This window comes from Rhodnius prolixus, unplaced genomic scaffold (genome assembly GCF_049639745.1).
Source record: "Rhodnius prolixus isolate KJV_2025 unplaced genomic scaffold, Rpr scaffold_11, whole genome shotgun sequence".
NCBI lineage: Eukaryota > Metazoa > Arthropoda > Insecta > Hemiptera > Reduviidae > Rhodnius > Rhodnius prolixus.
The window spans coordinates 11342808-11352094 of NW_027411625.1; the positions used below are offsets into that span (position 1 = coordinate 11342808).

The 9287-nt window shown below is 35.7% G+C and overlaps 1 protein-coding gene across 1 annotated transcript; it reads right to left on the bottom strand.

Annotated features, from left to right (window-relative positions):
* Window positions 1–335: 335 nt before the first annotated feature.
* On the bottom strand, window positions 336–8408 carry Vha44 (V-type proton ATPase subunit Vha44). The gene is made up of 10 exons (XM_074138713.1): window positions 8268–8408; window positions 8025–8180; window positions 6244–6397; window positions 4062–4248; window positions 3859–3957; window positions 2255–2416; window positions 2030–2123; window positions 1562–1659; window positions 1334–1481; window positions 336–1210 (listed from the first exon to the last, which is right to left on the bottom strand). Exons 2-10 carry the CDS (start codon window positions 8154–8156, stop codon window positions 1115–1117), a joined length of 1170 nt encoding a protein of 389 aa, XP_073994814.1. The 5' UTR covers window positions 8157–8180; window positions 8268–8408; the 3' UTR covers window positions 336–1114.
* Between the last annotated feature and the right edge of the window lie 879 nt (window positions 8409–9287).

Below are 9287 nucleotides of genomic sequence, written 5' to 3' on the forward strand. Positions count from 1 at the left end.
AAGACAATTCAAGGCCGTAAACATCACATCTATCACGCTTAGTAATGAAACAATTTTACTTTAAGCTGCTCTATGCTTATATAAGCTTATAGATTAGATGTGGCACCCTCAAATTACCGACTCTTCCGCTCCACTTCCCCGTTTTACTTTTTTTGGGAAGGGCGTGGATTGTTGGTTCACATTTAAGTTACAGAAAATGATGGTTTTATTTGGAGCAGTTGGTTTATAATTGAGTAAAAATATACAAATTTTTTTAAAATTTTAATTAAAAATGCATAGACCCTAGAACAGTGGACGGCAATCTATGACCCGCGGATCACCTAGTGACTTACTGGGAAAATTTTAGTGATCCAGTAAACAATTCTTAATTACGACGATCGGAAGGTATCCTTGCCAACGTATGGTTGTATTGAGATGTATTGCAAAATGTGATGAAATTCTATTATTATGCAGAGAGTACATGTTTAAAACATGAACTTTTCAGTTAACATTTTATGATTTCTTTCAAGCTTTAAGTAAGGATTTGATGATAATAAATTTGTATTAATAAAAATTAATAATTTGCCAAATTAATAATAACAACAATTTGTATTTAACTATTTAAGATATATTGGATTATCCCATCCGTAATTTTTTTAAAAATTTTCTATACTCAGAGATAATATGTAATCTAAAACAGAAGTGATGTGACCCACCAGCAACAATTTTTGTAAAAAAAAAAAAAAAAATGAAAAATTAACCTCTTGTAAGAAACGTTGCCGACCACTGCCCTAGAATATGTCTTAGTAGGTTACCAGGAAGTAAATTCACAGTCGCCTTACAAGGTAACAGAACTTGAGAGTGAGAAATTATCCCCAAAGGGGCCACAGTGCCAAGCTTTAGGTATTTTAAATCCTTAGCTTGGAATGAATTAAAATATTTAAAAATTAATTACCAAAAATTACCCCGGTTACTCCATACCAAATCCACAAAAAACTGAATCTGAAATAATGAAAAACAATATGGCTACCGATAAGACTAAACTTATCCAGAACAATAGGATCTTAAAACCTTTTAATGTAACCCGAAATGATTACTAACGACCTAACGATAACAAAAACTTCAATTATCCAGGTTACATCTTAATGTCTAACATATCAATATTGATTTTATAATAAACGTAAGGATAGTAGTCTGCTTGGCCAAATCCAAGACCAGGAATGTCCACGCTCTGAAAATGCGACAATTTATTAATAGAAAGCTTCAATGAGGTATTCATTTAAATCAAAGTCTAATGAATGAAATAAAGAGGGGAGCCTTCACTTGTATTCCTGTGGGTGTTAAAAATACTCACGTCATTGTTTGTATTAGAGTGACCCCCATGTTGCTGTGCACTGCTGTCCAAGTGTCCATAAAGTTGGTTCAACACGTCTCGCAATCTTTTTACAGATTTCTTATGTGGATGGATCAATATTGCTTGAAAATTTACAGGCAGTCCATACCTAGAATAGAATTTAGAACAAATAAGCTTCTAATCACGGTAGATTAAACTGAAATTGCATTTAACACATCACAAATTTACCTAAGCACTGATTCGACAAATACACGTAAAGCTTTCACATGGATCCACGCACAAAAACATTCACTAAAGTTGACCTTAAGCCAGCGTACTAGGGGTCCCTGAAACATTAAAAGAAGTTTGGCGTTACAGGTCTGTAGCTTACTGCCTTATAGGGCCCCTTAGTAAGGGCCGGCAAACTTAAGTTGACCTACAAAGCACTGTAGTCATTGCAAAGGCTCAGTGTTTCTGAGAATTCTAAGCCTCTCTTCAGCGTAACACACTTACTAATTCGCACTGCAAACTTAGCAAAAATCTGGTCAGCTCTAGTTTTGTGCCTAGCATGCCAGAGCATACAGTAATACAGTATTGTGGCCTATAAAAAAGGCTCAGTGTGCTGAGAGTTCTACGCCACACAAAAAATAGACTGGCTAAACCCTAGTAGGTCCATTCAACCAAATAGCTTACCTAGTTCACAAAATATTAACTTACAAACTGCTTTTTCTTATCCGTGACTAATTTTGTAATCTCATTCTTTCCAGCAGCTAATTCTTCCTCATTGTAGGTGAACTCTCGCACAACAAATCTGAAAAACAACAATAGAGCCTAGAGATTTAATTAGCTAACACTGTTTTAGACTACAGTAAAATGGTCAAATGATTTGCGGCTTCACACACACATAACTCTTATTAGCCTTTAAAAGTGTTTAGTACTTACTTCTTATTCCTGGCGGTTGTCTTAAATGAGTCAGCCACCTTCTTAAACAGCGTCACCGTGAACAGACCATAATCCTGGTCTTGATAGACCATCTGAGAGGACCTTGGCACAATCATGTCCGTCAATTTCTCGTAATTACCATTCCAATCATTAAAATTAGATCTGCAACACAAATTCGAAGGTTCAGGGAGTTCTGAACATTATTATTGATTTATGGGGCTACAGTGACATACTTGAAGTATCCCATTCAAGGCACGCACTTCTTGTTACAATTTACCGTACGAAGTATTGCACAACTTCGGTCAGTGTGACGTCACAGCGATAATCACAAAGTGAGTAGCACAGTTGTACAGCTAAATGAGTTTTATGTCTGCAATAGAGTCGTCCTGCCAAACGAAACTGCTATCAAATCTGTCGTATGACCAGTTATACGTCGGAACATAGAGTTTGGAGGCAAGTTTGTTGTAAGTTCCAGTGAGCGGGAAGTAGAGCCCACCTTCAGCTAGTTTATATTATCATATATTTATTTATCAATTTAGCATATCAGATCTTACTTTTATAATTAGTTTGCAGATATGAAATTTCTGTGAAAACAAATAATGATCGGTCAACGAAAATTTTATGGAAGGGTATATTCCCATGGAGGAACTATTTTTAGCCATTTCTAGCGGTCTACTATTCTCATTATCAATAACAGTTTTTAATAAAGTGGTGGCATCGCCTATGGTTCGTCACCTCAATCCAAATACTTGTATTTGTTTAACAATGTAAGCCACTCGCTAAGCTTCTTATCAGATAACTTAGAAGAACTTGACGACCGCCTTCTTTTACAATCTTTTAAAGTTTTTTTTTTTTAATATGTTTATCAAACGTATCTTGGCTCAATAATTTTAAGCCGAAATCCTGGCCAAAATTAATATTATTTGTAAGCCTGTACAAATAAAACAAATAAATTATAGAGGGGCCTCGTTTCTCTCATAAGTTGAATTTTATTACAGAGAACCTGTTTAAATTGAAGCTAATTATCAGTTAGTAACAATTGCAAGTTGAAACTTTTAGAGCCAGCAGCTAGATTCGAACACATGAACTCCGCAAGGGAATCCAGGACGCTAAAACTCAGCTAATTCCTTCCTTTAACTGCTTTATTAATTTAATTATTGAAAATGTGAATGAGTCAACAGTGCTGGATAATATCACTGCTTTTATCCGTCTTAGCAAGCATGCTTATTGTATCCCTGACCGGGTTCGAACTTCAATATGCGCATGAGATTTGAACAAGAATAGAAATATTTACGTTCAGATTTTCAGATACATATTAATCTACTTCTTTTCGAAACGTAGAAAAAAACAGCGAGCGCTTATCTAAACGATTGGACATCCAATGGTTCGTACAACCAGTTTTGCGAGTCTGTCAGAAGAAACAGCGAACAACTATCTGAACGATTTGACATTCAATGTTTCGCACAACACCCTATAAATAGGTTACCTTTAACATAAGTGATAGATCTGTCCATGTAAATAACTTGCAATAATTGTTAATTGGAGCAGGGCTTGTAGTTCTCCTTAATATTGTATTAAAGTAAACTAAACTGACGATGACTTACTTAGGTACCACCACTAATAAAGTGGTCAAATATTCTGAATCCAAAACGAAATGTTCTTTTCTCACAAGATCGGCCAAATTTCTAGTCAGTAAGCTTCCACTGAAAAAACAAAAAATTGTGTGGGTTACAATCGGTATGGGCCCTCATCCGCATTTCTTTTTTCTAAGGGGTATGCTTGATATAGGTAAATCATTTAGACTTACCTTTGTTTCTTCTCCATATTCTGTAAGCTACTTTTCAAATTATTGTATGAAGTTGACTTCGTCTTCAGGTCGACATCAATTTGACTGACTTGCTTGCTGATAATATCTGCAATATTCCGCAGTGATTGCTTGATTGGATATTTGGCCACATCCCACACGAATTTCGTGATATATGTGGACAGATCGGCTAAAAAAAATTAAGTCGGCAGGTGTAGAGTTAACAGTAGCTAATAAAACTACACACAAGAGCCTAATAATTTATAATATAGAACTATCTTCTTGGCTTCTTGGGTGTCACAGTAACATTCAAACACTTATAATGTGGAAGCCACCCAGTTGTTGGATCCCTCACTTATGCCATTCCTTAGCTTTCCAACAAAAAATTAATTAAAAAACTGCACTCTTATTTCAACTTCAATGAAGTTATAACATTTTTACGCGGAAAGAAATGGTAACATTGACCGAAATCCACCAGTAGTCGGACGAAGTCAAATTAGAACTACAGAGTTTATAAAACTTAGAATTCCAGAAAACTTCAGCAACCAAAAGTGATAGCCAAGAAAATTTAGCAATGTTGAATATTGCGAAGTATCTTAATTGGGTCAGCAAAGTGAATACATTCTAACAAAATGGGTGAAAAAGGTGCTGTATTTTTTTTTATACACCTGAACTGAAACTGAAACAACGCTGAATGTACTCATCAGATCTTTATAAATCGTTCTAAAACAACATTTAAATTGTAGCTAGGCTTTGGGATACATGCAGAGCCCATGGAGAAGGTCTAGAGGGGCCTTTATCCCGAAAGAGTGGAAGAGAAAAGTCACTCTACCGACGTCGTTCAAAATATATCTGCCTTAAATCATTTAACTTAGAGCAATAAGGAGATCATGTACACAACTACATTGAAATGGTGATACTTGGGAAGGTACCTCTGTACCGACGCCTAAACAAAATATCAACAGATATTGCTCTAAATCAGTTGAAGGACTTAATCCAAAGGATACTAGATTCAAGAAAACAGCCATTTGTGTCTTTCTAGACAGGAGTCCCTTCGACAATACCTCTCACGATACTGAAAAGTAAAACGGGTTCATCTTTTCATTCAACTGAGACTAACTTGGTTTGCTTCACAAACTACATTATAAATAGGGGTCGCAGGTTGACATCATATACCTTGATTTCACAAGGCAATTGATGTAATCTCCCATGGCTTGCTGCTTAAGAAACTAGCACTGTTGAGGATTCTTTATCTGCCACTCTCTAAGGTTTCATCACAATTCAAGGGGGGAACAATTCGTTAATTGGAATGGAGCTATTTATTCAGCTGGGATAGGTGTTTCGTCGGGAATCACTAAGGAACTAAGTTGGGAATTTATGTTTAAGCATTGTAGGGATACCCAGGATTCCATAACCCTAAAATCCATATATTATTGCTTATAAGGTCTAAACATGAGTAATCCTTACAATTTGAAGTCCCAACACGGCAGGCGAAATAAAGTGGTTAGAAAAGCTACAAAAGAAATTTTTCCGCTTCCTCTTGTAAATTTCTTTTCTCTTGATGATGAATGACTAAGTTAAGATCTGCGTTACTGTTTTTTTTTTTTTACAAGATTCTAAATGACAAGGTTGATGTCCTGAAATCTTATCCAGATCATGATTCCGAATTCCGTTTGTCAGACTCAGTCGCACCCGTTCCTTAATTCTTCATTTCTCCAGCGCACATTCCGCGAATAGAAAAGTGATAGACATGTGCTATATGAGCTGGAACAATACAGGGCCCGAAGAGCTTGACGTATTTGCATCAGATAAAAAGATTAGTATTTTTATAACACAGGCAAAAATCTTCTTGTATGTTGCTGAACAATTCTTTACTTGTGACTATATAATTCTCTTTTTTGTGTACTTATTATTGACTCGATTAATCTCTAGCATGACTTTCACAATTTTAGCTTTGTAGCTGTTTGTTGATGTAAATAAACTACTACAGAACTGAGAGTTACATTTCCATTACCATTAACTTTCTATCACTGTACAAAGCAATAAAAATTGTTTATTTTTAAACATAAAAATTGATAACAGACAATTGTTTTACACACACCATTGCCGACAAGACATTAAGGCATGCCTCTCTTGCAATCAAGAAGAATAACCACATATAAGGCAGGCTCCTAAGTATACTTACTGTTGTTAGCCATTAAATTTTCATGTAATTTATCCTTGTGATCTTCCAGTACTTCACCCAAATATTGCGCTACTTTATGGGTTACTTGATCCACAAAATTGTCTAGCTTGCCTAAATCATCAGACAGTCCTACCAACTGATCAAGTGTACCAACCTAAAACAGAAAAAAAAGTCAGACAATGGAAAGAACCCAGTTTTTCCGGCGGTTTTTTTTTCATCCAAAAATGATTTCCTTACTCAAAAAACATTGCTTTATTCTAAGTTCTAAAACTGTGGAATAGGAAGACTAAGGAAATAGTGGCAACGAAATCCAGGAAAAAGCCAACTAAACTCCAAATATGACTGGGCGATGTAAGCATCCCTAAGACATTCATAAGAAACAGTTAATCAAACGTATAGATTATTTTCGAGGTACCTAGAGAGGCCCCAATATGCCAGGTCCCCAAAATCCAGGTAGACAGTTCTCGGAAGAGCAATGGAGGCCGAAAGTTACGGATAACTTCCCATGGTGACAATTCACCCCTCCCCACCAATATTGTAAAGCTCTCCATAGATATTCTGAAGTAGGTTCCTCCATGAGGGTTCTAGAAATGAAATAATCCTAGCAGACACCTGTTAACTACCCAGGATCTCCAGAAAAGCTCCAGGTAGAGGAAAAGTATAGTTAAGGATGACCCGTCCCTAATGTCCAATGCCCCCTCCCGACGCCAACCCCAGATATTCCAAAGATGTCGCCTGAAATTTAAAAATTGGAAATATTCTAACGAGGGCATACATCCATCTAACACTGGTAATCTCCCTTACTTTTCAGGGTTTTCATACGGAAGAGGTAGCCGGAAACAAGGAATAACACACTCTGGCAGGTGCCAACAACCCTTTCCTCATGAGGAATATATCCCGTTTTAACATCTGGTAGCTACCCGGGCTCTGGTGGAAGCCTCAGGAAGAGAGAGGAGCCAGCAGATTGGGTAATCACTTTTTGATGCCTATGATCATTTTCATCCCAAATGACACAACTATATATTCTCCTGGTTACTACTCAGGTTTTTTGGAGAAGATCACAACTCTTCCAAGCCCGCGCTAGTCAGGAAAGTCTGCTACTACGAAAATATGCGTAGTGCCACTGAGACTCCTTTTTCGATACAATCACTCACCCATCAGCTATAAAAATTAACAACTCCTTTATCAAAAGAAAATTTATTTAAAATAATAGACAATATAATTTGTTAATATTTACTTCTCTTGGTTTTTGAAATTAGATCCATTAACGAGCATCGTCCTCACCTATAATATTATATTCTTCTCTATACATATAACAGCACATCTCTCTATAACTATATGTCAACAAAGGGTCTAAGAGTAGGCACTTGAATTAGAATTTGAGAACTCTGTGTGAGAGACCTATTTCAGTGATGTTTTTTCGGTCTGTCAAAATAAATCCACTAGTAAATTGATGTGAAACGCTTTATTCTTTCTGTTGTGCGGATAGACTTCTTAGCATCAGAAGTGCTAAAACTAGAGATGAACGACACTCTGGAAGCTTAATTTCAAAGCCCACTATCTCTCTCCCTCTCTAATTTCTTGATTTGAGCACAAACTTTCTTACACTCAAGTATTTCCCTAATGCTATTCAGCTGATCTAGATGTTAAATGTTTTTCTCCATAGGGGAGAAAATGGGCATTCAATAAAAGTGCCTAATAGAAATAGATATAACCAGTATTTATGAAACTTGCAGAAAACCTAAAAAAAAAACTACAAAAATTAATAAAAACAAATTTACCTTTAAATCGGGTATATGAAATTTATAGTTCTCGGACAGATTCTGTTGTTTGTTAGTCAAATTGTTCATCGCTTCCCAAGTCTGTTGGCAAGTTTTATCACCTGGGGCTGATATCAACCAATATTCGCTCATCTTCTGTCAGTACAATCACCTTCTCTAAAAATAATGGGGACAGACAATTTAAAGCAGTAATGAAATCACTAAACACCGATGTATGTTAATCTAAAAACAAAAGTTGTCAACCTTCTATATTAAAAGTACTAAGCTTATAAAGAAGTATAAAACAGATCCCTTAAAAAAAATCCAAAAATCAACTGCTTAAAACTTCAAAATATTCCTATATTCACAACGATAATTTCCTGGCACAGCTGAAGTCTTTCCAACAGAAATGGGCGTGCCACTAAAAATGCTTCAAATGTTAATTAATCGAAAATCCAGTCTCTAATACAGGCAATTTTATCGATACATTATTGTAAAATCGATTTCTATATTTTTATTTTAAGTGTTTTTCACTTTTATTTGAAACAATTTTCGTTATTGGATTTCATTATTGGTGGGAGAACTGCAATTCTACTATGCTGCGAATTTTACTATTGCTGCGATCTGATCCGGGAAAGTCACATAACTATGTACTCAAATCAGAGAACTTTGCTTGCAGCAGTAACATGCATGCATACAAAGTTACACAAATACACCCACTAAAAGTACCATGAAAGTACCATATCATACTTTCGGAACTCGAAAGAGTCCGAAACTGAAAAGTCGTACTTTGACCAAAATCTTGCTAATAAACACACTCATCCTAATAAATAGTTTAACAAAGATCTAATTACTACATTTATGAACTTGCACCATCACTACTCATTAAAACTGTCCGGTAGGACAGTTGTATAAGGGTTGATCGTCAAAAACTGTACGAAAAAGCGTAACGTTGAAAAACATCCAACTTTGACAATTTTTTTCTCTTTTTCTATAAAAGATAAAATTCTCAAATTTTCTTTATAATATAGGGCAAACCCTCCTTTATAACTTCAATTTTTTTACACCAACCTAGATCTGATAGATTTTGAGAAAAAAAATGCTGAAAATGATCAAAAACGGCTTTTTCAAAAAATGTTCTTGTTCTTGTTGTTCTTCTTCTTGTTGTTGTTGTTACCTTTTTTGTAAACTGCGTAGCGCCTAAACGCGCAAACCGATTTTCATGAATGAGGTGTCATTCGATTCGGAATTTTATGTAGATGTGCCTTTTGGGGGTCTCGACGC

Bases quoted from the DNA above. Each gene is read 5' to 3' on its own strand.
- Vha44 (XM_074138713.1), bottom strand. From the start codon at position 8,156: ATGAGCGAATATTGGTTGATATCAGCCCCAGGTGATAAAACTTGCCAA. The intron at 3,958-4,061 runs GTAAGTCTAAAT...TTGTTTTTTCAG, and splicing joins AATATGGAGAAGAAACAAAG to TGGAAGCTTACTGACTAGAA. The intron at 1,211-1,333 runs GTGAGTATTTTT...TCGCATTTTCAG, and splicing joins ACTCTAATACAAACAATGAC to AGCGTGGACATTCCTGGTCT.